Raw genomic sequence first — 27,919 nt, 5'->3', positions numbered from 1 at the left:
GGGGGAGGGGCAGAGAGAGAGGGAGACACAGAATCGGAAACAGGCTCCAGGCTCTGAGCCATCAGCCCAGAGCCCGACGCGGGGCTCGAACTCACGGACCGCGAGATCGTGACCTGGCTGAAGTCGGACGCTTAACCGACTGCGCCACCCAGGCGCCCCCTTTTTTTTTTAATTTTTTTTTCAAGGTATGTACTATTTTTTAAAATGATGACTGACTTGGTAGGACATAAATTCTTATAATGTGATTTCGGTTTAATTACTTGATAAATTGAACTGTTAGGTATTTCTTTTGGTTTAGAGACTCCATGGGAAAATTACTGAGCCACTAATGCTGGGGTGAGTGCTGTGAACTGAGAAAGTTTGGGAATCTGGTCTAAGAAATCCTCTAATCCAGAGCACATCAAAAAATTGTAGGGTATAGGGCGCCAGGGGTGGCTCAGTTGGTTGAGCATCTGACTATTGGTCCTTGGCTCAGCTCATGATCTCACAGTTTGTGGATTGGAGCCCCAAGCTCTGCACTGACAGCCCCAAGCCTGCTTGGGATTCTGTCTCTCCCTCTCTGTTCCTTCCCGGCTTAGTGCGTACTTGCTCTCTCTTTCCAAAGTAAATAAACTTAAAAAACACACAAAACTGTAGGTTGTTAGGGGTACCTGGCTGGCTCAGTTGGTGGAGCATGCGACTCTTAATCTCAGGGTTGTGGGTTTGAACCCACATTGGGTATAGAGATTACTTAAAAATAAAATCTTAAAAAAACAAAAACAAAAAAATTGTAGGTTGTGAAACCATTTAGTGGGTTATGGCCAGCATTTCCTCTCCTTAATAAAATAGAAAAGTAAATATGAAAGATAAATAGAACATATTGCATGTAGCAAGGGTAATGAGCATTATTGTATAAAACTTATGTTCATTATATACATACAAATAAGCATGGGTATCTTGGGTCACAATGTAAAATGTGTATTTCTGGTTTGGGTTCTGATTTTAGAAGTCTGAAAAGCCACTAAGACTTCACCTCCTTATTTTAGAGTTGAGAAAACAGCCCGGAGAGTGAAAGGTGATTATTGCAATTCACAGCCACCAGTGCCAGGCTCTGCTGCGCTTCGCCCTGCTAGGCTGAGTGGCCACTGCTTCACAGGGATCCTCCAAGGCAGGTCTCATTCTACCCAGGAGAGGTATGGTTACTCAAAGTCACATAGCTACACAGGTGAGGGATCAGGTGCCCTCACTTTGGTCCCAAGACCCCCTCGCACCCCACAAATGCCAGCAGCCACACCTAGAACAAAATGGTTTTAATCAATTGCGTCACCCTCACTCTCCTGGGAGCGGAGCAACAAAAAGGCTCGGCTCCTGCCCCCAGAGGACAGTAAGGCTTATGTGTCTCTCCACACTGCAGGGCCCAGGCTGGGCAGGCTGGGGGAGGGAGGGGGGGAGGGGGGGAGGCTCGGAGAGAGGAAATGGCAGGTGGCTCCAACACAGGAAAGCAAAGGGGCCCCTGCTGGTCTTTGGGCCCCAGGGCCCAGCCCCAGTACTCCTGCTTTCCCCTCCCTGGCTGGAGAAAGGTCATGGAGAAGAGACAGGGGAGCAAGTCCCAGCAGCAGGAAAAGCAGCAGCAGCTGTTTCCTTCACCAATAAATATACTTCATTACCAAGCTAGAAGAGAAGGGCGGGAGAGGGGCTGGGTGGGGAGGAAGGGGGAGAAGCTGCCACCTGTGTTGCTGGGATTAAAGCAATGACGAGATGGTGCCAGACCCCCCACCACTATCCTCACCCCCCCTCCCCTGTCTTCTTAAAACTGTGAAAAAGCTTTTAACATGGCCCTCCTGTCTCCAGGGCTGCTCTGAAGCCTGACTGAGAGGAGGCACCTGGCAGAGACCAGGCGGAGGGAGGGAAGGACGGAGGGAGGGAAGAAGGGAGGCTGCAGCTCCCCAGAGGCTGCAGCTGGAGGGCTGGAGCCAAGTAAGCACTGAGGGGAAAGGGAGGGAGAGGGAGGAAGGCTGAGCAACTATGAGAGCAGCTCCCAGCTGAGAGCCAAGGGGGCAGAGAGATGCTTGGTGAGTGGTGGGGTGACTGCTGTCCAGTGTCAAGCTTGGGGCTGCTGAGGAGGGAGGGGGCTGAGTTACGGATTTTCCCATCTGAGTGACTCAGGAGACCCCCTCTCCCTCCCCCACCCCCAAGAGCAGCAGGGGACAGAGAAAAGCCATCACTTCTTTGGTCTTTGTGGCGGCTCAGCACATGGGGTGGGAGGGAGGGCAGAAAGGGCCCTTAGCAGAGAGTGCCACCTCAGCGAGAGAGAATAGGCCTGGCTGGGAGCTCTGGCAGAAAGGTCACAGTGAGGCCAAGGAGCCCCCAGAAAGAGGAGTGGGAGTGGTTGCAGTGCAGCGCAGAAGGGGATGGTGTGGTGCCCCACCCTCTGCCAGGGCCCTTGGGAAAGGCTAAGCCCCCTAAGCCCCCAGAGATGGCCAGTGAGAGCAGGCACAGGGTCCAGAGCTAGCACTGGGAGAAGGGCGAGAAAGCTCTAGTGCCCAGGCAGGGGTCTGGCCTTGCCTACTGTAGGACTCCCACCTTCCTTCTGCTTCCACCCTGAAACAGGGTGGGGGTGGCGGGTGAAGGGAGTTCTGGAGGGGGGGGGGGCATCCTTTCTCAGAACCTTCCCTGAAGCCATGGAGGAGCTAGCCTTGCCTGCAGGAGCAAGAGTGGCAGCAGGTCAAGGCCAGCCCTTAGACTGGAAGTCCACTCCCCTTCCTGCCGCCAGCTGAAGGGTAGGACAGTCCTTGAAGACAGCTTCAGCCCTTGCCTCCCACCCAGCCTGAGGCAGGTCAGAGCCCTCCAGGGATGTGGAAGTGGGCATATGGGTGGGGGGCATATGGAGGGGCTTCCCCTCCTGCTCTTCTGCTCAGAGCTGGGTCCAGTCAAGGGGCAATCTGCCCAAAAGTCTGAAAGCCAGCAAGTTGTAGCAACCCCCCACCCCCAATGCCAAACTAACAAACAAAACAGGGAAATGAAAAAAATGTGGGGGGGGGGGGACAAACCAAAACAGAACCCCCTGACCTCCTGCCCATGGTGGAGGGTCCAGCCAGCAGCAGGCGCTGGGGACCAAGGCCAGGAGGGTCTAGCTGGGCCGGCACTGAACCTGGCCCTCGGAGCTGTCCTCATCATCGGAGGCCCCAGCACCCCCACTGCTCAGGCCTGTGATCCGGTAGCCCATGTTGAGCAGCATCACCTCCAACGGGTCAGCATTCATGCGCCGCTGGTTGGCCTGGGAAGCGCCCTCCATGTCCTCCACAACTCGGCCTGTGAGGTCTTCACTCTGGAGGGGGGGGAAGGCACACATAGTCCTGGGATGGATGTGTGGGGAAGTCGGGAAACACACACACACAGCTGCAGCAATACATGCAGAGAGGGGTGTACAGAGCAGGAGATGCACAGGGGTGTCCATTTGTACATACACCCTTATGTGTACATGGGTGCAGGCGAACGCACACACTGGGGTAAGTACAGGACACATGGTCACCAGGATATATATGTGAGGGAGAGGACACACCAGGGGGTTACACACATGGGGGGCCACATGGTAATATATACAACTGGGAGGGGACACAACATATACATGAGGGGGGTGCACATGCTGGGATACATACTGGGGGGGCATACCCATATCAGGGTACACATTGGGGGGGGCCCATACCAGGAAACAATAGGGACTCACACCAGGGTCTGCTGGGCATACTAGATACCCAGGATGGGGGCATTGTCTGTGTCCTCCACCCCACTCTTGTCTGTCATCACTCCCAACAACCCTTCATCCTTTTCCTCTCCCCTCATGGGAGAACCCCTGTAGAGTTCTCTTTAAAATTCACAGTAAATTGCCTCTGTAATTAGATGCACCACTTGACTTCTGTTTTTCTGGCTAGAAAGGGAAGGCAAGTGGGACAGAGGGCAGGAGAGGCCTCAGGCCAGCCTGCCTGACTACCCACCCTGGGAGTAGAGGGGACCACACCATCCTAAGTGTTCCTGTGGGCTGGACACTTTGCATCTGGAGGCATCACTTTATCCTTAAAGTAACCTTTTGAGGTGGGGCTGTCATTCCCATTCCAACGTGGACGATAAAAACCTGGTCAGAGGTAGTTCAGCCCCTCAGGTAGTGAGTGAAGGGACCAGGATTCAAACTTAGGCTCACCAGATGCCAAAGCCCGCACACTTCTCATGTAACTAAGGGACTGGCTTTGCCCAGCTTCTGGGGGACACAACACAGTGGTATAGGAAGGGCAGGGTACCCAGGGAGCCTCTGAGGTACTGCTTTCATGCTCTCATGAGATGGTGCCGGAGCTCTGGTACCCTCCCGACCCTCCCGCATCCCTGTCCTTGGTTACTGTTTCCTGTGAGTCTCATCTTCTCAGCTCATTCAGGGATATGACCCCAGAAACCAGGAGCCAACTCCTGCTCCTGGAGCTGCCACTATATTTGGCACTTTCAGAACTTGATGGCTCCCACCTTGACATGGTGTTGAGCCCTTTGGTAAGAGCTCCTAGCCTTTGGGTGACTCATGTCCTTTCCCAGCCCTCCCAGGCTCAGCTGAGGGCCTTGCACAGGCTCCAACCCAACCTTCTTCCCTGTCTAGTTCTGGCCATCTTCTCTACACCCTCACCTCTGGCCGGGGGTTCCAGAGCCGCACAACAGGGTCAATGCCGCTGGTGGCCAGGAAGCAGTAGCTGGGGTGTGGCTGCAGGCAGTTGACGATGGACTCGTCCCCCTGGAGTACGCGGACCAGGTTGGTGGTCTCCTTTTCCCAGATGAAGAAGGAGCCATCGTCAGAGCCACTGACGATGTACTGAGCGTTGCTGGCAGAGGGGCAAAGGGCAGGGAGGTCAGGTGGGGTACCGCCCTACAGCCTCAAGTAGAGGCTGTGTGGCTTAGGGCAAGGGGGAGCAGGGAGGTCTGGAGCTGCTGAGCCCCCCAAACTCTGGGGTCCTCACTTGACTTAGAACTCCCATACACATGGTAATCCTTTCCATACTACAGAGCTCCAGTCGCTGTCCAGCTAGTCTCTTAAACTCAGGATCAGGGACTGCTTGGGACCCCCCAAGATACTCTCCCTCAAAGTACATTATAAGCTCCTCGTGTGCTGGATCAGATCTTGCATCTCTTAGGTCTCTGGGAACACTCTTGTCTAAGCCTTCCCTCAGCAGTCCTCGGCTTTCGGGGTCCAGTATCCTGATCCTACAGTACGTCTGCCCCCCACACACCGGTGACACTTAGAAGGGATCTTGATGGAGAGGTTCTTGACATTCAAGTGTCTCACCTACCCTAAGAAAGTACACCATCTAAAAGGAGGGTTGGGGGTGACAGGGTCTGATGTGACACAGGCTACGTCCCTCAGTACCTGGGGCACAGTCCTGAGAAGACAACTGTGCCTAGACTACCAGCTTCTGAGGCTCTTGCCTCATAGCCTCAGCAGAGGGAAGCACCAAGCATCCACATAAAGAAACCAAGCTCCAGCACATGGAGACAGAGGAGGAGGAGGTGGGGGCTAAAGGCATTGTCTAGGCCCCTCGTTGGGTACCTTATGGATTACCTCATTAATCCTCATTATGGCCCCATGAGCGGGGATGGTTGGTTTCATTTTGTAGACGAAGAGGCTGAGGCCCACAGAGTTGTGAAGCCATTTGATCAAGGATATAGAGGCAGAGCTGGGATTTGAGAATTTTTTTAAAAGCATTATGCCCCCACACCCCCTTCAACCTCCTGTTGCCAACCAGGCTGTGCCCTCCTTCTCTTCAGGGCCTCGGACCTGCCAAAGAAATTGGCCTCCTTGATATCCGTGGTGGTGTTGCAGTGGCCACAGTATCGGAACTGGTAGTCGTAGCTTCGTTCCCGCAGCACCATCTCATCCTCCGAGATGGAGTCCTTGCGGCTTGTGCTGCGGAGGCGGACGGGGCCGCCACCGCCACCACCAGCTCCCTTCTTCTCTTCTGGAGGCAGAGAGCAAGGAAAGGTGAAGCCTGTCCCTCTCTCCCCTCCCCCATTTGTCTCCACCCCGGCCCTGTTTTCAGCCCAGGTGCTAGCAATGTAGGGCTACCTGCCTAAACCTATCTGGAAAACTGGGAATGACTCTGAGGAAGAAGCATCTTTGGACCCAGCCCTTGAGGATGTTCAAGAGGTGACCTATGATGCTAGGAGGGCCTTGGCTCAGGTCCCTGAATAATGTCTAGAAGCCCCAAGAATGCATAGACCCATGCTTTCTGTTTCTGTGGAGGTGAGAGGCAGGGAGGGGAAGGTGAAGCACTTCCGAGAGAGCCTTGAGGGGGTGGTTTTTCTAAACAGATCCATAGCTCTGAAGGCAGTACGGTCCAAACCCTGACCCACTGAAAGACAAGTTATCATGGATCCCAGCTGAGGCACTGATCAGTTAAGTGCCTTGGGTTAAAAAACAAACAAACAAACAAACAAAAAAAACAAACAAAAAAAAACACCAGTTTTCTCGTGCCTTAAAAGTACCTTGATTCTGCCTGCCTCGGGGCCTTTGCATGTCTGGTCCCTAGGCCAGGAATTCTTGACCTCCCACAGCTACACTTTGTATCCAGTTACCTCTTCCTCCTCATCCTTGAGAGCTCAGCTTAAATGTCTCCTCCCCTAGAATCCCAGCCTTCCATCAAGTCCTACCCCATACACCTATACCACATCAGGCCCCCATGGCACGTATCACACCGTTTCTCCTTCATCACTTGGTTCCTTCACTAGAGCTGTGAATTCCTTAATACAGAAATACCATCTGACTTGTTCACAGCTGTACTCCCAAGACCCAGCACAATGCCTGGCACAAGGTAGATACTTGGTAACTATTCAAACAAGTGAATCAATCCCACGGTTAGTAAACTGCATAAGGAGAGAAGTGAGGATCCATGTCTGCCTCCAGAGCACAAATCCCACAAATCCCCAGCTCACTCTCCAATGCTACTGAGGTGAGCTGGACAGGGCTTCAAATGCTCTCCGTGCAGGTAAAGGCAGTGTGTTCAGAGAGGCTGTGCTTCACCCAAGATCACATGGTTACCACTTGGCAGAGCTGAGGTTGGAGCCCGAGGTTCCACACCCCATGTGTGAAGCATTTCTGTCGCCCTGTACTGCTGCCTCTGCCGCAAGCATGCAAACTGGAACGAGTGCAAGCCCCAGTTGCTGCCCCTTATTCAGCTGACCAACAGGACAGCCAAGGCCCTGTCTGTGAGCAGGTGAGAATGCCCAGCTGGAGCCACACGGCCTGATTGGGCTCAACTTACTCCTGTCTTGAGTCCCGGGCATTACACAAGGTGTTTGAAACGTGCTATTGCTAATCCTCAACAGAAACTCTGAATGGGAGGTGCGATCACTCTCCCTTTACAGATGAAAAACCTGAGTCTCAAAGAGACTAAGTGACTATCCCACAGTCACATGGTTTCTGAATTAGCAACTGAATCCAGGCCTCGCTGATCTCAGAACCATGTCCTCTCCAGATGTCATGTAGCACCTCAAATAGAGGAACAGCACCCTCTCCCCAGTGCCCACTCACCACCATCATTTTTGGAGAAGAGGGCTGCTGTGATGTCGCGGCCCAATGCATCACAAGCGCTGCTGTGGGCCTGCTCCGGGAACTTCCCTTTGAAGTCATCCAGGCACTCCAGGGCCTCAGCCACATACTTGAGCTCAAAGAGGCAGCGGGCCAGGCGGAAGTGTGCCTTCAGGTGGCATGGGTTTAGGGAGATGGCCTTGAGGCAGTCCCTCAGGGCATCGTAGTGGTCACCATCCCTGGGAAGGCAGGGGAATGTGGCTTGGAGGTGGGGCTGCATGGCAATCAGGAGTCCACTCAGTCTCCCCTGCTTTCTGTGGCCACCTCAGTCCACCTCTGACAGATCTCAGGATAAGGGTACTTGGGAATGAAGAGAACCCTGGCTCAGCCCAGGCTTTGCTCCCCAGGAGACACAGTATATTAAGGAGATAAGTCAGGAATCTTGAAGTCTAAGAGGGGGATGGGGGAAAGGGAAGGGGGAGGGGGGAGGGGGTATGTGTGGGGAGAAAAACAAAAAAAAACAGTGCCAGGCTGCCCTCTGCTGGGCACAGAGTGCAACTGCTCACTGGCTCACCCCAGGCACCCGCAGCTCTGCAGCAGAAGGCCTGGCATCTTGCCCACCTCAGGCTCCCCAAGCCCTCCTTCTCTCTTTCTCCAACCACCTCCTCAAATCCCCCCGGCTGGTCTTCAAAGCCATGGCCAAGGCAGGGGGCTCTCAAGGACAGTTCTGTGGTCTGGAGAAGCCAGAAGTGCCAGGCTGGGGACTCGGGGTCTGACCAGCAGGCAGCAAGCCCTCAGCCAGACCCCCCTCTGTCCTGGCTGACTGATCCACAGCAGCTGTGGCCTCTACCTCCCGGGGCTGAAGGATGGGGCCTGACAGACTGGCAGAGTCAGCTCTCTGGAAGCTGATGGTAAAGGGGGGTATGCACACCAGGAGCTCCAAATCGTCTCCACTCACTTCTTCCACCTCCCAAAGCATGGATAAAGGGAAGTGGGGATGGTTTTGGGGGGAGAGCAAGCAGGGACGGGTCAAAAGAAAGCCCCCACTCTCCCACTCCATGCCAGAATATAGGGTACACTCCCCGCAGCACCTCTCATCTGTTCCCACCTCTCATTTGGAGAGCCAGACCGGTCACAGGGGCCACTTCTCCTTTGGCAGCTTTTTTTTTTTCCTTTTTTTTTTTTTTTTTTTTTTTTTCTGCTGGGCTGAGGTGGGCCTAGCAGCACTCCCCAGAGTTGATGCTCCTTCCACCAAAGCACAGCTCACAACCCGCCGGCACAGGGCCAAAGCATGCCCAACAGGGGAAATGTCCTCCTGACTCCTCTCCTACAGCACCAGAGGGAGCATCCAGCCCTGGCAGCAGGAACAAGCAGCTCACCAGTGTGGGAGGAGGCAGGGGACAAAGTGCTTTGAAGGCATGGCCTGCGTCAGAACGACTGGCTGTGATGAAGGAGGAGGGACTGTTTGGAAATCCAACTGCCACCTGCAAAGTGCCCCTCAGAGCTCCTGGAGAGAGCCAGACAGAGACCAACCAGGAGCCGGAGGGTGACAGCTCCCACTGCATCCAGGAGCAGATGGCAGCCCTGGAGAGACTGGCCTGGGACAGAATGTGACATTCTAGGGGTCACTGGCAGGCATGTGGGGATGGAGAGAGAGCAGGCTGGCCCCAGGGCTCACCCATCCAGACTCACTGCCAGATCAATCTCCCTGAAAGGACAGCCCTCAGCACATCCCTCTCCTGCTCAAAACTCTTCAGTAGCTGCCCATCATCCCACTGAATCCAGGCCAAAACGCCACCGCTCTGCATTCCAAGTTCTTCCCAGGCCGGCCCCAGGCTACCTCACAGACTCATCTCCTGCCAGTCCCTTCCAGAACCCTCTGCTCCAGCCAAATGGATTTGTTGTTCTGCAAACAAGCTCTTCAGTCAGGCCCCCACCCCCATGCCTTTGTTCACACCATTCATCTCCCTGGGAATGTCTTTCCCCCATAATCCCCTCCTCCTCTTCATCTCCTTGCCTAAGCCTGCCCACACTTAAAGCCCATCAGACTCCTCATCTTCCTGACACTTCCCTGACCCCAGCTAAAGTGACCTAACTTGTCTTAATGCCCATGGCACTTCACCTGACCACTCAAAGGCTTATTGCTTCTTCGATGATGATGAACCATAATCATGTCTTTGTCCTCGGTCCAGAGGCTGGGCACTCTGGAGCACAGGAACTCAAAGTGAGGAACTCTGTGTCCCTAGTACCTAGCACACAGTGGGAGCTCAGAGAACATGTCGAGGGCACCCATGGATTGGGAAGTCATCAGCCTCCCTTAGCAAGAATGTAGGAGTGAAACAGCTCTCGGCATAAAGCCTGGATGAGGACACCGCATTCTACTCAGTTCCTGGGACAGAGAGGCAAAACACCTTAGGATGGCCCCCAAACCATCACCTCCTGGGTTGGGTTGCCATCTGAGCACTTGGCAAACTCTTGATGCCTGGGCTAAGGCCTGTGGGGGTAGCATCTTCCCAAACCCCTATCTACCATCCTGCTGACTTGGGTGGGTTTCTTAAGCTTCCCTCTCTGGCCTGCCTAGTCGCAGCCAGACGATGGCACACCAGCTGGCCTGTCTGTCTGGGCAGAGCCGACGGATGCCAGACGGAGCAGAAATGGCTGTGGGCCCAGCTCTATCCATCTTCAGTCCTGGCCCCGGCTGGGGGGTGGGGTCTGCCTGCCTGCTTGCCTGCTGGTGCCGTAGGCAGAAGGGCTGGGAGCCCTGATGGTCTCCAAAGATAGCAGGTTCTTCAGGATATGGACCCACTCCTTTACCACCAGCCACTATGACCCAACATGACCCACAGCCAGCTTCAGATCCCTGGTATCTTGTGTGTCTTGGTCCAATGGTCTAAGAGCACAGGAAAGCAAGCCCAAGGTCAAGGGGCTACAGAATCATTTGAGACTGATACCAACTGAATTCACCAAATGCCTCTTTTCTATCTAGCAAGATTCTACTGCACCTTCATAGTCCAATTCAAGGCCCAATTATCTAACAGCTGGGATTAACCATTCTCTCAAGTTCTACTTGCCCAGTGGCCGCATCACTTTATAACAAAGCACCACATTGAAGCTACTTGTGGACATGTTTCACGTCACTGTGAGACTTCTTGACTTCTAGTCTGGAGGTGGGAGTTAGAAAACAGCCTAAAAAAGCCCTAAGGGGCAGCAGGATGCCACTGCCACCTTCCCTGGAGGCCTCAGGAACTTGGTTCCATCAGGTCCTCTGCCTTCATCCCTCGTCCTGGCTCAGGCCCACTCACCACTTGCGCTTCATGTAGGCAGCAGCTCGGTTCCCATAGAGCATGGCGTTGTGAGGGGCCCGCTGCACAGCCTTGCTGTAAAGCTGAATGGCCTGGGTCCACTGCTGGCAGGCAAAGGCCTCGTTGGCTTGCTGTTTCACGCGCTCCAAGTATGGGGGCAGCTCTACCTGGGGGCTGTGGTGAAGGAGAGCCAAGTCAGGCCAGCCAAAGAGGGTCCAAGCAGCCTCTCAGGAAGTCTGAAGCCCTGCCTGAGGGCCACCCATATTGTCTTGACCCCTGGGATCTGCACTGTCATCTAGAAGAGGGGACCACTCTTATCCTTGGCCTAGGTTCCTGCAATAGGTAATAGGCACAATTCCAGATACTCTGAACCAGTGAAAAAACAGAGGGACAGAAATGAAGCTGTCATGGACAGGTTAAAGGCAATTGTTTTTTTTGTTTTTTTTTTTGTTTTTTTTTTTTAAGTAAACTCTGTGCCCAATGTGGGGCTCGAACTCATGACCCCAAGATCAAGAGTTGCATGCTCCACTGACTAAGCCAGCCATGTGCCCCAAAAGTGATTTTCCTTTTTTTTAAGATTTCATTTTTCAGTAAATTCTATGCCCAATGTGGAGTTCAAACTTACAACCTTAAGATCAAGAGTTTCATTCTCTACCAACTGAGCTAGCCAGGCACCCCCCCAAAGGTAATTCTTAATCAAACTCCTGGGCATGATAGTAGCTGACCACCCAAGCCCCTCCCATGGATCTCTCAACAGAGACTTCTATTTCTTTCAAAGTTTAGAGGATTTGAGCACACCTGTATCCAAAGCCCAGTATAGGGCCTGGCAGTGAATAGAGGCCAAGAGATGGTATGGGATGAAGAAAAATATAATGGGGGGAGGCCCCTCTGTGTTTAACACCTTTAAGAGGGAGCTCAGTACTAAGAGGTAGCTGGGCTCCTGGGTCCTGACCTAACTACTGATACCCAGGGACTGGAGCTTCAGTCTGAGTGTGACTGGGATCCTACCAGGTAGCAGAGGTACTGGAACCATTAGCCACACTCCAGATATACTCCATTACATCCCTTGTTTCAGTTCCCAGACTGTGAGGTATGTGCCTGGATGGACGGTTTACAGGACATGCTCCTCCCTCCAAATTACATTGTAAGGTATGTACCATAAGGTGTAATTGGGATTGGGGGGCTGAACAAGTCAGGCTGGACTCACCTGACATGTCCCCTACTCTCTGGCAGCCGGAAGCCATTGCTGTGAAGGTGCAGGCCATTGGACACGCCGTTGGATACACCATTGGTGGACATCTTGCCATTCTGAACTTCTGGCAGGGGTGGGGAGAAAGTAACAGCAACAACTCAGGAAGAGGTCCTCATTTCTTTTCAGCAGCCCTCCAGCTTCCATCACAGAATCTGATGGTTCCACTATGGGCCATCCTCCCAGGTAAGATCCATTCCCAGAAAGTAAGTTCTGACAGACAGGCAGGCAGGCAAGAGCATAGGGAAAAGCCTGTGCGCCCTCTGCTGGTTGGAGAGGGACACAGCTTCAACTTGGCATTACCCTTAGCTGGGGGTGGTTGGAGGGAGTGGGGGGTGAAGAGGTTTCCAAACCAACTGGAGGCCCTAGGAAGGAGTCAGTGAGGAAACTCATTCAGGACAAGAAAGAAGGGCAACTACTACACGTCTTCAAGAGAAAAGCCACGGAAAGAAACTGTTTTTCAGAGAGAAGTGAAAAGGGCTGTGATGCAAACCCCTTTGACAGATCTCTCTGACCTACTGTTATCTTCCTTCTTACTGTACAGAGTGTTCTTTCACAGAAACTACTCCTTTTGGAGGATCACAGCCACAGCACAAGGGAAGGGGCAGCCTCCGCAGCAGAAGTGGCCCACATTCAAGCTCCCCAGCAGAGATACCCCTAACCCAAGGGAGAACTTACCCCCTGAGGAGTGGCATTTTCTAGGCAAGAGGAAGGTGTATGGCCGTTGCTTGTAAGTCAGGTCAAACAAATAGACCTAGAGTGGAAGGGTTAAGAAAAGAGATGGCGGCTGTGAGGTAAGAATGTGGCTGGCCCAAAGCAAGGCTTTGGGGGTTGGTGGCTCTCAGGAATATAGTAAGTATTGAGCACGGAACCATCAAGCAAGGCCTGGAGGGGTTCCTATGGGGCAAACCTCAGGCAGGAAAATTCTCCTGGTTCCTGGCCTGTAGGGTGGACTGCTTAAAACACTGTCATTAATTAGAATCACATGTTTAAGTTGGAAAGGTTCTCAGAAGTCACAAAGCCAAAGATCTCACTTTACACATGGGAAAACTGAAGTCTCAGAGAAGGGAAGCCATTTGCCCAAAGTAACACTGCTACTTACTTCTCTCAATAAACATTATCTCTATTATCTAATGTTTAGTGAATTCTTACTTTGCTTTAGGAGCTCTGCTAAGTGTTTTATATGACTTACCTCATTTCATCCTAGAAACAACCCCCTAAAGAGGTACTATTATTTTTTTAAGTGTGTTTATTTTTTTTAGTGATCTCTACACTCAACATGAGACTTGAACTCATGACCCTGAGGATCAAGAGTCACGTGCTCTTCCCACTGAGCCAGCCAGGCGCCCTAAGAAGTACTATTATTATCACCCCCTTTATAGATGAAGAAATACGGGCTCCGAGTTTATTTACCCAGGGCCATAAAAGCAGTAAGTGGCATAGTCAGGACATAAAACCAAGTCTGTCTGGCTCCAAACCACTCTGCTAGATGCCTCCCTACTCATCCTTATGCTACCGTTAGGCCAGGTGATGGCTCAGCAGTCTGAAGTCAGAGCCGTATTCTGAGCTCAGATGCTCGACTATTCTCCATCCCGTTCCTCTTGTACGTAATCCACCTTGCCTTGTAATGTCATTAGCTGGTTCACGTGCTCTGTCTGCCTTGTCAACTTGGGATGGATCATATTTCACATTTGTCTCCTTCATGTTTATAATAATGCCGGTCTCAGAGTAAGTGCTCAGTGAGTATTTGTAGAATAAGTGGATTTATGCAAGGCTTACTAAATATCCTGATTGAGAACATGCAAATAGAGGGTTTAGTAACCTGCCATTATCAAAAAACACCCCTAAAGCTGGCCTTAAACCACAGGCTGGCTGCATGCTCTCAGCCCCAGGGTTTCCTCCTAGGAAAATAGAGGATGAGGAAACTGAGGCTCAGAAAAATGAAGAGACTTGTTCAAAGTCATAGCACACAGAAGGCCAGCATTTGAAGACGGGTCTGTCAGTTCTAAAGCTATGCTCAAGAAAAAGACAAAGCCAGGGCACCTCCTGGGAATTCCAATGATGCCACGCTGCTCCTATATTTCACTGTAAAGCCATTTACCATAAGGTAGGTGCTTCTTGTCTGCCTCATGGCAGTGGAAGTGAGGTAGGTACAAGCCCTGGATGCTGAATTTGGGTTGGTGGGGGCAGAGCCAGCTTGGGCAGCCACACATACCTGCTCCCCTCCCATATTGACCAGCAGCTCTGTGCCATTGGGGCTGAAGGTCACATAGGTGGCAACCAGCACTCTCAGACGGTTGTTGTAATCAGGCAGCTTCACTGGCAGGTGTCCTGTGGGAAAAGCTCAGTTACCCCAATGTGAGACTCCTCGTTTCCCCCAAGAGGAGCAGGGAGTTGTGTGAGGCCAACATGTCAATAACGATAGCAATTATCTTCATCATAAAAGCAGCTACATGTGTTGAGCATTTACTATGTGCACTAGGCCAACTACTTTATATACTTTATCTCATTTAATCATTATGACTCCATTCTATGGAAAAGAAATGAAGACTCATCAAGGGTAAGTAATTTGCCAAAGGTCACAGGATGGCTGGTAAATGGCAGTCAGGATTAAAGCCTGAATCTGCCTTACTCTAAAACCCATGCTCTTGACCACCATGCCATGTTGTCTCTTTGCACCACCCCAGAAAGAGTCAGCACCCGGCCAAGAACTTGGGGCCAGAGCTGGGCTGAGCCCTACCTGCCACGTAATACTGGGCTGCGCCATCTGGAAGGGGCTTCTGTCGGTCACAGAAGGTGTGGACACCTGCTGAAGGGCTCTGCTTCATGCTCTTCCTGGTGGGAAGACAAACCATATAGGTTATAAGCCCTAGGCATACCCCTGGCTAGACCAGACCATACTCCCTATAGGAAAACCTAAATTTGTATCACTGAAAGGAGGTACCCTTAGCTTCCTTACCTCAGCAACCCTAAAGGTCCATCAGCTAGATAGCCATGCACACATACATTACAGTGCTTTACAAGTAGGTCCTGTCCATTGTCTTGGTCCTCATGACCACCCTATCATCCTCATTTTATAGATAAGGAAGCTAAGGTTTAAGTCCCGCTCCAAGTCAGGTAGTGTGTGAGGAGCAGCAGTGGTTGCCCAAACCCACAAATGAAAGTAAAGCAGGCCAGATGTCCCTGCCCCTGTCCCAGAAGTCCATTGAAAACCCACGCTGGTGGAGCTGTTCAGGTCTGGGACTTCTGTGGAGGTTCGGGGTATATTCTACTTTTGTTAAAAAAAAAAAAAAAAAAGAATAAAATTACATGTGCAAAAAAGAAATTACATGTACAAGATTATAACTCTGTACAAATACTCATAGTAAAAGAACAAGCAGAAAATATACACAGTGATTTCTTTTAGGTAATGGATCATTTGTAGTTTATTATACTTTCCATATTTTCCAAAACAAGCATGGATTAAATTTTTTTTTAATCACAAAATTTAAGGGGCACCTGGTGGCTCAGTCAGTTAAGCATCTGACTTCAGCTCAGGTCATGATCTCACGGTTTGTGAGTTCGAGCCCCTGAGTTGGGCTCTCTGCTGTCAGCCCAGAGCCCGCTTCAGATCCTCTGTCCCCCCCCAACCTCCCCCCCCCCGCTCCTCCCGCACTCTCTCTCTCAAAAATAAACATTAAAAAAAATAACAGAATTTTAAAAACCCACTTCAAAAAAGAAGAGGTCATGGCAATGAGGGACAGGGGCAGCAAGTTCCCACGGACTTGCCCACAGGAGGCTGAACTATTCATACCTGTGGTTATGGATCATGCGAATGTCATAGAGCCTCACAAAAGGCCCACTGGCCCCTACTGCCAGGCAGTTGTTGTCCTGGGGGTTGACGGTGAGGCACTTGGCCTCCACCAGCTGGCCACAGTATTCTGTCAGGTCAATCAGCACCTCCGAGTGTTTGCTGTTCTCCCGAAGGTCATACTGGCTGTGAGAGAGGACAGTGTTAGGGGATGGGGATTGGGTCCTCCTGTGAGGCAGGGGAGAAGCCAAGGCTTTGTTATACAAAGGAACTGGGAAGGGCTTTGACCTGTTCATAAATAATAAGAATGTAAAAAAACCACCCCCATTTCCTGAGTGCTCACTGTGTGCCAGGCACCTGAAATAGGCTTCTCACACAATCTGTTTTATTTTTCATATAACTACTTAAGGTGAATACTACTGTATTTTTTTTTTTTTTACAGAAATCAGTGATATTGCCATTAAGTACTATTTCTACTGATTCTAACATTGAGAAAATGATTTGTGTCTTGTGTCCCTAAGTGTTGTACATGGATTATCTAACTAAATCCTCACACCAGCCCCAGGTATCGTTAGAACGCTGAGGCTAAAGGCAAGTAAAGAACCTGTCTGGGGTGACACAGCTTCCAGTGTGAAGCTGGAATAGTGCGGAACTGGAAAGACAGCCTTTAACCACTTGGCTTTGCTCCTTAACTCCAACTTGTTAATCTAATTTCTTGCAGGAGACAGAAGTACGGAGGTGATATAAAAGAGAATCTACAGGTCGTCAAGAGTTATCTAGAAACACTAAGCGCCAAGACAAGCCTGAGTCCCACTCAGGTAGTAAATGTCATTGCAGACATCCCTGGCAGTAGCACACCCCTCGAAGCAGTCTGGGGGACTGTTGTGCTGCCACTCCACAGGCACAGAGAATGAGGAGGGTGTCCCCATGTGGTCACCCACTTCTTGCCCAGATATCGGCAATGATCTCCACCCTGTCTGCCTCACCTTTCTAAGCCGTCCTCACCAGACTGCTCTTCCTAGAATACTGTCTTTGTTCCATCAGTCTCCTGCTCAAAAACCTGCACAAATTCCTCAATATTTTTAGCATGAGCTTACTGTTAATTTACTTTTACCAAACTCCTCAGTCTGGTTCCCAAGACCTGACTGCCACTAAACTTGTTCCTCAGTTTTCTAACTGCCTCACTTACGATGACAGACAGAACTCTCTATCCCCCATGTGGCACATTTACCCCTGCCTTCACAAACTGTTCAAGCTGGAGAGTCCACTCTGCTTTTCCTTGCCCATCCAAATCCTGTCTATCCTGGAAGGCCCAGCTTATGCTCACCCTCTGCTAGAACACCTTCCCTGACTGTGCCTGTGTCTAACTGCTTAGGCTCCAATCCTACCTACATGCTTGGCCTCTACCTGCTGCCCTGGCACAGTCTGGTTAGGTAAGGTCAATAAGAGTAACACAGAGTTTTACCTGTCACTGACCAAGTGCTTTCTGTCTTCCAAGTACCATCCAAGGTTTCACAGGCACTATCTCATTTTGAGGCTCAGGCCAACAAGGGAGATATTATGATAATTCTCATTTTACAGGTGAAGAAACTAAAGTTCAGGGGTAAAGTTACTTGCCCCAAACACTGAGTGACAGAGGTAGGACTTGATTCCAGGTCTGTCTGACATCAGTGCCCTGCTTCTAACTGCTGTTTTATAGTTCGTGCATGACTTAGACATCTCTCCTCCTTTGTAACAGGGAAGAGCGAATCCTATAAGATCTCAAAGGAGGCATTAAAGCAGGTTGGGGAGATAAGGTCACCTCTGAAGAAAGGAGTTAAAGAGCAATGAGACCATTTTAGGATGAAGAAAACTAGAGCAAAGATATGACAATCCAGGCCAACGGAGAAGGGGAAAGTCCGCTTTCCCATTTCTGACTGACTATTCCCTTCCCACACATATGCCCACTGATCAATTGTTCGAGAGAAATGTATCAAGCACCACTATGTACTGGGCACTGTGCTGGGTTCTAGGGACACAACTAGGAACAAGGTAGAGATGGAGGTGCTCTGACAGTTCACTATTCAGTGAGTGACACAGACAAAAAGGTAAACCAAGAAGAAAATAAAATAAAAGAACTACAGAGGGTGATTACAGTTACAGAGGATACAATTAGGGTGCTGAGACAGAATGATGGGGGGGGGTCTACTTTGGACAGGATAGTCAGAGAAGGTAAAGAGTGGGGAAGCCGAGAGCAGACAAACAAATGTTCCTAGCTGTATGTCCGAGACAAGTGCCCTGGGCAGACAAATGAGGCTGGAACTCTGCTGGAGGGAAGGAGCCAGGCCTGTGGAAGGAAGCAGTATGGGAAGATGGGGCGGGGGAGCCAACATGCAGTGGGAGCAGGGGAGGCGCAGACCCCACTTGATGCCTCAGGCCCTTACCGGATAAGCCCATCTTCAGCAGCACTCCAGAATGTGTTGGGCCACATGGGTGCTGTGGCGATGCGTTTCACCCGGTTTGTGTGGTCTCCAAACATGTGGATTGTTTCCTTTACCGTCAGGTCGTGGACATGCACTTTGGAGTCGGCTGCCCCCGTGATTAAGATGCGGTCCCCAGCATGAGGCAGGAACTGCTCCAGAGAGATTGAAGAAGAGATTGGCAGGCAGTGGGGGTAGGGTTGGCCACGGAAGAAGACTAGCATGGATGTTAGCACCCTCTTTCCTTCTCCATATCAGGCAGGAAATGAACTCATCCAAGGCAGTCCACTAAGAAAACTTTGGATCTCAAGCATCAGCCCATAGGCCTAAAGGTCAAAGTTGGGACATACGCCTTTACTTTGCCGGAGTGGTCCTGACTTGTGCCAAACCGGACTACCTAAGAAATCTTCCTCTGATTCTTCCCCAGATAAGGGTTGAGTGGATGATAATCATAGTTGCTACCATTTACTAAGCATTTACCATCTGGCTGCCATCTGGGTAGGTATCTTATCTTATTGATACTTAAAATAAAAATTGAGGTTCAGCAGGATTGTGTTCAAACTCAAGTCTGACTCCCAAATGCATACTGCCTCATGAGGACTGTTTGATAGCCTGAGGATTACCTAATATATTAGTCTTAAGGTGAAAAGGACTTCCAGTGTTTTAAGGAGAAAGTAGTATTTTAAATTGGTTCAAATATTTCTGGAGAACACTCTGGCAATAGGTAACAAAGTAAAAACTGCTTCTATCTTTTGACCCCAAACTTCCACTTCTGAGAAATAATTTTATTAGAAAAAAGAGACCTGTGCAGAAATGCTCAGAGCAGCACTCTTCATAATAGCAAATACTAGAAATGGCTCAAATGTTGACCCTTGGGGAAGGGCTGAGCATCAGGAAGAAACATCTCCCTACAGTTATCATAAAGAATGAGAATCCCACCATTCTGACGAAATTCAGAAAATATTCCAGATGACATATGGTAAGAAGAAAACAGCCATAAACATAGTTTTGAACAGTAATTTTTAAAAGCATGTCATTCTATCACCTAGCTTTGAGGAAGAAAAATATTTAGTTGACTTTTTCTCTTTCTTGAGTTCAAAAGATTTAATTACCTTTTTTCTTAATTGAAAAGTTTCTCCCAATCCACAACAAGGCTGAATGGGTGCTGGGGGTGGGGCATTATTCCGCATTTAAACAGCTCAAGTCCTACTGGACTTAAATGTTCACAAAAGAGCAATAATTCACTTTCTACATACCATTCTCTATTGGATCACCAGGACAAGGGCTAGATGAAACAAATGAAATTTGATCATTTTTAGGGGCAACCAGCAGTCTTTAATCCTGTCTGAAGACAGAATATACTTCATGCACAACAGTAATAAATAGGCGAGCCCTTGAGGGCTACTGCCACACTCACCACACTCTGTAGTTGCCACCAGGGGGAGCTTGAGGGCTAAATAAATATCTGTGGAATGTTACTATCTGAAGAGAGAAGAATCCTTTTCTACACTTTCACACAAGAGGAGGCTGAGGGTCTGTAAATGTAAATGTCTTGCCCCAAATCATACTATTAGGAAGTTACAAGACCATTGTCAAATTCTGGTTTCTGAACTCAACATTTTGTGCTCTATAATGCCAAAGTGATGGCTTAGGTCCCTTTCCCAGATCCCACCCCAAAGATTCAGATTGGACCTAACACTTTTCATGGGGCAGAAACCATCTGTTTGCCATGCAAGAGGTGAAGAGGCATTGTTCTGTCTCTAAAATTGCAGAAGATCATCTAGGATTGGTCCCTGGAGCAGGAGGTGAAAATCAGAGCTTGGGAAGGAGACAGGGTTTAGGGAAGTAAGTAGGTTCTTGGCTCTCAAATCTACCTTCTTCATGTATCTTGTAATTCTTCTTGATATTAATTAGGAAAATATTTCTTAGATTAGTGAGGCTTTCTAAAGGACAGTCTCACTCTCACGTACATCCATTATAGAATTACAGGGCTGGAAAGGTCCTTAAAGGTCATTTCCTCCAAACTTCAACCTGGCAAATAAAGTTCCCAGTGTCGAGAGTACCTCAGTGCTAGGACACTTGCTATAGTCTCAAAGGGCCTATTCTACCTTCTCCAAATTGCTCTAAGCATTACACAGTTCTTTACTTCATGAGGTCCACATTTGCTTCTATGGACTCAGAGCCACTAATGCCAAGTGTGTTGCCTGGGACCAGAAGGCATAAAGTTTCATGTCACTTCCATTTCGAGGACTTCAGAGGCCTGAAGACACTTGTAAGTCCCCTTCCCACCTCTCCTCAGCTCAACTCCCTTCCACCAACAAATCAGCAGCTCAAACACAGAACAGCTAAAACACCTGTGGCCAGGTGCCCTTTTACAAATCATCTTATTGAACTATAATATCAAGCCTGTGGATTGCTGCTTCCCTTTTAAAATTAAATGATTTATTTACTCATTTATTCATGGGTCCAGGGGATTTTCCTAAGCTACTTCCTATTTACAGATGAGTAAAGAGGTTCAGAGAGGTCAAGTGACTTGCCTAGGTCACACAGCTTCCAAGAGGCAGATCAGGGAGTCAAACACAGGTCTCCCTGCTATCTAAGTTCATGGTTGGAACCATACCACCCACCATCACCACTCAAATAAATATAAACATCATTTCATCTAGAGCTGGCCTAGATGCTATAAGTGAGGAAGCAGAACACGGAAAAGAGATGGGGTTTCAGGAATCACCATCAGATACTAAGATCACAAAGGTGTCTGCGACCCCAGGGAGTACATGGAACACATATGTGCAGATACAACCATGCACGCAGACCAGTCATGCATGCCTTTCACTTGCTCTGTGCCTTATCCTGCTCACCTTGACAGAGAAGATATTTGCAGTGTGTCCTGTGTGCATGGAGAGCAGCTTCTTGTGGTGCAGCGGGTCCCACACAATTGTGTGCTGGTCATCGGAACCAGAGGCCAGCAAGCTGCAAGCAGAATAAGGGGTTCTACCTCTCCCCTTCCGGCCCCGCCCCCCCAAACCCCACGTTCCCCACTGATAGGGAGTGAGGCCACACAGAGCGTGAGGAACAGGAGATGTCACAGAATTCAAGCATATCCTGTAAACATCAGTTGATTCTCTTCTACTTTGTCCTAAAGATTTCTCATTATTCCTTAAACACATTAGATTATCAAAAACACAGGGTTTGGATGGTCATCCAATTTATTGTTCAACAGTGCGTTGATAGTGGTGGACTAAACTTCACTGCACAGAAACGAGCAGTAGTCTCTTTTCCCTAGATCTACCAAGAAGGAGGAAAGTCCCCTCTCCCAGCCTCTCCACTCCCCTCTCCAGCACCCTCTTCGGTACTCTAGTTCATACTCACTCTCCTTTCTCGTTCCACTCCAGACAGTTGACACACCCTGAGTGACCCTGGGGAGTAAATGGAAAGGGACAAGAAGACAGCCAGTTAGAGGTTCTCTTGGGGAACTCAATACTGAGAAGTGGAACTGAACAGGTGAACCAGCCTTTCCATCATCAGTGTTTTCCAGGTGCATGTGAGTGACCAGAATTGAATTCAACTGCCTGGTATCTTACAATATATAAAGTACTTTCATATTATGATCTCACTTGATACTGAACAACTGAGCCCTAAAGGGCAGGTTTCATTGATCCTATTTTGCAGAAAAGTAAACTGAAGTTCAGATGAAAGTAAGTAGTAGAAGTGAGATCCAAACAAATTTCTGCTCCTACCACTGTCCCTTCAAGGGACATCCCCTCAGCCACAGAAAATTTGCCCAGAGAATATCTAACCCAAAGGAAGCCAATTAACTAGAAAGTTGATCTTTCATTCATTTGGCATATACTTAATTTATCAAGCACCCATTGCATACCAGGTGCCGTTCGGACACTGGGGATACAGCAGTATACAAAACACAGTCCCCGATCTTCTGGAGCTTACTTCAAGTAGGTAGAGCCTGGTAATAGTAAGGTTAACTGGGCCAGAGGCTTGAGCTTGGGGATGTGAAATGAGAAACATGGAGAGAGTGAGGCAGTTATCAATAGACACTGAGGTTGAAAGCATACACAGAGAGAAACCATGGTAAAGCTAGAGCTATGAGGAAACAGAATCCATGAAAAGCAGAAGCTATAAAGTGGCAGAACCAAGTCTTACATGGGGGAAGGAAAGAACAAGTCACTAGGCATTCCTATATACTGGTTTCTGTTCTTTCACCCTCCTTCATTCCTAATGATACCTAGATTTTCATTTATTTATCTCTATGTTCCAAATTAGACCATGGGTTTCAGCAAGTGTAAATCCATTGTCCTTGACACACTGATAGGTTTAGGAACTTAGGCATAAGCCAAACTGGACGTGGCATTTACTTGGGCACAGGGATTGGCTCAGAAATAAGCCTGTGACCCCAATCAGATGCAGGGGGCACAGTGGCTGGGAGGCTTCCTGAAAAGGAGTTTTCTCATTCTCAGGAGACAGTCTATGAAAGAGATACCTTTCCTCTTTCAGATTTTGGGTATACCAATGTGACACTTGGAATTGCCACCACAAGGGAAGCCAGCCTGAGAGTGAGGTCAATACACAGAGGAGTGACCAATACTAATGCCTACTCTACTTATGGACTTCCAGTTAAGCGAGACAATCAGTTCTTTACTGTTTAAGGTCATTTGACTTGGGCTGTTACTTGTGGCCCAAAACATGCTGATAAACTCCCAACTCATTCTTCAGGTCTCAGTTTATAGGCACTTTCTTCAAGGTGCTTTTCCTATCCTATAAATTTGGGAAGGAGGCATACCCTTCCTGTGGGCTCCTACTGTCACACTGGATTATGACTCTGTGTTGACATGGTAGTCTGCTTCACCAGACTGAGCCCCGAGAAAGCAGGCTTTGTGTCTTATATTCACTGCATCCTCAAGGTCAGATACAGAGCCCAGCATATATCAGTTGCCTGAATGAACAAATGAGTCCAGTGAGACTAGTGGGAAGAATCGAGAGATATGAACAAATCTAATTCCCCAACTGTCTAGTTAGAACGGCTTTTCCTCTGCCTTCTCCTTCCCTCTTACCCTTTGTCCTATAAAGATTCTTAGCTAGGTTGAACCACATTTCTTTCCAGGTTCTGCACTTAACGTGCATTCACTCTGTTCAGACTTGTCAGACTACTTGTTGACCTGAGCCTCTCACTCTCCCATGGCACTTGGTTGAAACCCCACACATGGCTCTGATCACTCTTTTAGGGTCAGAATCATTTCTGTCCTCAGCTCTTTCATTTTCTCACCAGGATGTAAATTACTTGTGCCTGGGCCGGGGTGGTGGTGGTGAGGGGGTGGTGGTGGTGAGGGCGGGGGTGTCACATCTATAGCTTGCAATCTCCCTTGCAATACCAAGAGCTTTGAATGATTGCCACTTACTGAGAGCTTACAAAGGGCTGGACACAGTGCTAAGTACTTGTGGTAGCCAGAAAAATGGCCCCCAGAGGTCTGTGTCCTGATCCTCTGCAACCTATGAATATGTGATGTTTGGTGGCCAAGGAGACTTTGCAGATGTGATTAAGGTTAAGGTCCTTGAGACAGGGAGAGTATTCTAGATTATCCAGGTGGCCCCATTATGATCATGTAAGTTCTTAAAATCACAGAACCTTTCCTGGCTGCAGAGAACTATAGAGATGTAGGTGTGAAAGGGATTTGTCTTGTAATTGCTGGCTTTGAAGATGGAAGAAGGGGATTACGGGTCAAGAAATGCGGCAGCCTCTAGAAGTTGGGAATTGCAAAGAAACGAATTCTACCCTACAGCCTCCAGGAGGAACACAGCCCTGTCCAGATCTTGCTTTTAGCTTGGTGAAACCCAGGTCAGACTTCTGATCCACAGAACTGTGAGATAATAAATTTGTGTCGTTTTGAGCCATTAAATCTGTGGTAACTTGTTATGGCAGCAATAGGACACTAATCCAGCACTCTATATCTGTTGTCTTGTTTAAGAAACAGGTATCACTACTCATTTCACATATAAGAAAGACAGCACTGAGAGAGATTCGGTAACCTGCTGTGATACTGTAATTTATAATAAGAAATATGTAATTGGTCTTCTTCCCATATCTGAACCCCTAAAGACCTTGGAATTTCCTAAGTGATAAGGGTGAAAAAGATGTCTTGATATCCGTAACAAACCCCTTTCAACAACACCTGAGTTTATGTTAATGAAGTGATTTTTGGAAAGCGCCTAAGGATGGGGTCAAGTTGCTAAAGGAACCAACCATATGACTGGAGGGTTAGAACTTTCAGTCCCACCCTCCTGACCTCTGGGGAGGGGAAAGGGGCTGGAGGTTGAATAGTTCACCAATAGCCAATGATTTAGTCAATTGTGCCTATCTATTGAAGCCTCCACAAAAACCCAAAAGAAGAGGTTCAGAGAGCTTATGCATTAGGAAACATGTGGAGATTTGGGTGAGAGCAGTACACTCCAAGAGGGCATGGAAGCTCTGTGCCCCTTCCTACATAGAGATTTAGGTATCTCTTCTATCTGGGCTGTTCCTGAACTATATTCTTTTAGAATAAATGGGTAGTCTAGTAAGTAAAATATGTTTGAGTTCTGTGAACCATTCTAGCAAATTAATCAAATCCAAGGAAGAGGTTGTTGGACCCTCCAATCTACAGATGGTTGGTCACAAGCACAGGTGACAACATGGACTTGTGATTGGTGTCTGAAGTGGGGGGTGTAGGGGGTGGCACGGCAGTCATAGGACTAAACCCTTAGCCTGTACAATGTAATGCTGTCTCCAGATTGATAGTGTCAGAATTGAGTTAAATTGTAGGGCACCCATTAGGTGTTGGAGAATTGCTTAGTGTGTAAAAATAAACAAAACCCCGCACATATTGGACCTGCCAAGTGTGGCACCGCTAACAGTGGTGACATGAAGCAGGATTTTAACTTGAGAGCCTGAGCTCTTACGTATTGTCTGAGAAAATGGATGAATGCTTCTAGAATTATTGTCTTGTCCACAAATCAGTAATCCATCCAAAGTATGGAAGACAGACGCCACAGTAGACAAATATGATACTTATGACTAATTTTCACATGGTAGAAGCTAGTTTAGAGGTAGGTAAGTTGAAGAGAGTATAGAGAAAAAGCTCAAACCAGATTCTAACAAAAATACAAAGTAACTATTGACAAAAAATATTAATAAAGAGCTTTATAAGTTAGAACACATGTTTGGGAAGCTACTTAATAGGGATGAGAGTAAGGGGGGGTTACTTTGGCCTTGATAACTAAGATTGGCTTAGATACTGGGCCACAATCTATAATTACATTGTAAAATACAATGGAAGGAAATATGCCTATGATCTATCAGAATTAAAAAGTGGGTAAAAAATGAAGAGAGAAAACCTTAAACTTTTAAGAAACTGGGAGCAAGGATGTTTAGAGATGACTCCTAGAGAGGAACAGACCTTTGTGTGCCTCCCTGGACCCTTGGAAATACTGCTGTTTAGTAAGCTTTGCACACTGGGGACCTAGAGGAAACAGAAAGTGCACAGAGATAGAACCTGTAATAAAACTTTTAAATCTCACTTAAGTTCCAACCTTTTAGATCCTGCTTAACTTCGTTAAATATTGATTACAATTACTATTTGTTGTAAGTCCCTATAATTTGCTGAGTAGCATGGTGTATAAGAGGAGGAGGAGGAGGAGGCAGGAAGAAGTATTTTATCACTGACACTGCTCAGAATTTTAGGTGCATAATGATGATAAAAAGCAAATGGACTTTTAGTGGGTTTTATTACTGCTTTAAAATTCTTTACAAACTATGTACCCCTTATAGCCTGCATTGCAGTCCCCACCTTGGTATGCCACTACTAGGTAGAATGCTAGTTAGTAGTATACACAATCTCATTATTACTCCCTTTCCACAGGTAAGACCAAGTCTCAGAGATAACTTACCCAGGGTTGCACAAATTATAAATACCAAAGCCCAGATGGGAACCCAGGTCAATATAACTCCAAAGTATTTCTCTATGCTGGACTACCTCAGATACCATGTTTATTACTGCCTGTATTAAGAAGAGATCTCGGGGCACCCGCGTGGCTCAGTCAGTTGAGTGTCTGACTCTTGATGTTGGCTCAAGTCATGATCCCAGGTTCGTGGGATCAAGCCTCGTGTCAGGCTCCGCTCTGAAGTGTGGAGCCTGCTTGGGATTCTCCTGCATTCTCCCTCTGCCCCTCCCCACTGCTTGTGCTCTTTCTAAAATTAAAAAAAAAAAAAATCTCATTGCTACCATCACCTTAAAGACTGGCAGTTTCATGTAAAGTTAAGCTTATATTTACCCTATGACCTAGCAATTCCATTCCTAGGTAATCACTTGAAAGAAATTAAAACATTTGTCCACATAAAGACTGACATAAGAATATCCATAGATGCCTTAGTTTTGAAAGCTCCAGAGGCAGCTGGCTGGCTCTGTCAGTAGAGCATGTGACTCTTGATCTCAGAGATGTGAGTTCAAACCCCACATTGAGTGTAGAGATTACTTAAATTACTTAAAAAGAAAAAAAAGATGTTATTATTTTTTAAAAAAAATCTCAAAATTTAAAAAACAAAGGCTCCAAACTGGAAATAACCCAAATGGTCATCAACAGGAAAATGGATAAATAAAATGTAGTCTATCCACACAATGGAGTACTACTCAGCAATAAAAAGGAACGGACCGCAGATACATGCAACAACATGGATGAAACTCAAAAACCATTATGCTAAGCAAGAGAAGCCAAACACATACAAAAATATACTATCTAATTCCATTTACAGTAAGCCTCAGAATAAGCAAAACTAATCTTTGAAGACAAAAGCCACAAGGTGGTTGTTCTGAGGTAGGAGGGTTGACTGGAAAGAGTACTGTGAGAACTTTCTACCATGATGGTACTTTCTTTTTTTTTTTTAATATAATTTAAAAAAATGTTTATTTATATTTAAGAGAGAGAGACAGAGAGACAGAGCTGTCAGCACAGAGCTCGATATGGGGCTAGAACCCATGAACTGTGAGATCATGACCTGAGCCAAAGTTGGACTCTCAACTGACTGAGCAGAGCCACCCAGGTGCTCCAGTGATGGTATTTTCTAACTCGTTACAGATGGTTGTTACACAAGTGTCAAACTCATTTAACTCAATACTTGAGACCTATGCACTTTATTTTTGTGTAAAGCATACATCAATAAAGAGAGAAAAAAGGTAATAATAATAATAGCAATAGTAGCAGCTGATATATACTGAGCACTATCTCACCATGTACCAGGGACACTATTGTGCCCTTCATATATAATTTTAATTTTTACAACTGTCTTATGATGTAAACATCATTACTATTCTCATTTTTCAGAGGAGGAAAAGGTTAATACCCGACCCCATATTGTATAAATAGTGTAGCCAAACGATGAACCCATGTCTGACAGATTCCAGAACTCGGCTGTTAACCATGATGTTAGACTGCCTTTTTAAATTCTAAACTTTCTCTCCTAAAACTTAAATGCTTGCTATGTGCCTGCCAGTATTATACCGGGCTCAGAGAGACATAACTGAGTCAGACAGATGC

The 27,919-nt window shown here is 48.0% G+C and overlaps 1 protein-coding gene across 5 annotated transcripts in view; it reads right to left on the bottom strand.

Moving 5' to 3' along the window:
* Positions 1-1,274: 1,274 nt before the first annotated feature.
* Positions 1,275-27,919, bottom strand: part of WDTC1 (WD and tetratricopeptide repeats 1) — a 66,454-nt gene continuing 39,809 nt past the window's right edge. For 2 of the 5 annotated variants that reach the window (XM_023258354.2, XM_023258355.2), the window contains 14 exons: positions 25,786-25,848; positions 21,710-21,756; positions 21,199-21,310; positions 18,302-18,489; positions 15,882-16,064; positions 14,829-14,923; positions 14,304-14,419; positions 12,767-12,842; positions 12,047-12,155; positions 10,840-11,013; positions 7,541-7,776; positions 5,789-5,969; positions 4,646-4,838; positions 1,275-3,307 (listed from right to left, as the gene is read on the bottom strand). In XM_023258354.2, coding sequence (XP_023114122.1) covers positions 3,110-3,307; positions 4,646-4,838; positions 5,789-5,969; positions 7,541-7,776; positions 10,840-11,013; positions 12,047-12,155; positions 12,767-12,842; positions 14,304-14,419; positions 14,829-14,923; positions 15,882-16,064; positions 18,302-18,489; positions 21,199-21,310; positions 21,710-21,756; positions 25,786-25,848 — 1,971 coding nt within the window. In that variant the 3' untranslated portion in view covers positions 1,275-3,109. Of the gene's footprint in view, positions 3,308-4,645; positions 4,839-5,753; positions 5,970-7,540; positions 7,777-10,839; positions 11,014-12,046; positions 12,156-12,766; positions 12,843-14,303; positions 14,420-14,828; positions 14,924-15,881; positions 16,065-18,301; positions 18,490-21,198; positions 21,311-21,709; positions 21,757-25,785; positions 25,849-27,919 lie in introns of all 5 variants that reach the window. The other 3 variants (XM_045035363.1, XM_023258359.2, XM_023258357.2) reach the window with 3 other exon arrangements.

This window comes from Felis catus, chromosome C1 (genome assembly GCF_018350175.1).
Source record: "Felis catus isolate Fca126 chromosome C1, F.catus_Fca126_mat1.0, whole genome shotgun sequence".
NCBI classification, from domain to species: Eukaryota; Metazoa; Chordata; class Mammalia; order Carnivora; family Felidae; genus Felis; species Felis catus.
This window is presented reverse-complemented; position numbering and strand designations above follow the sequence as displayed.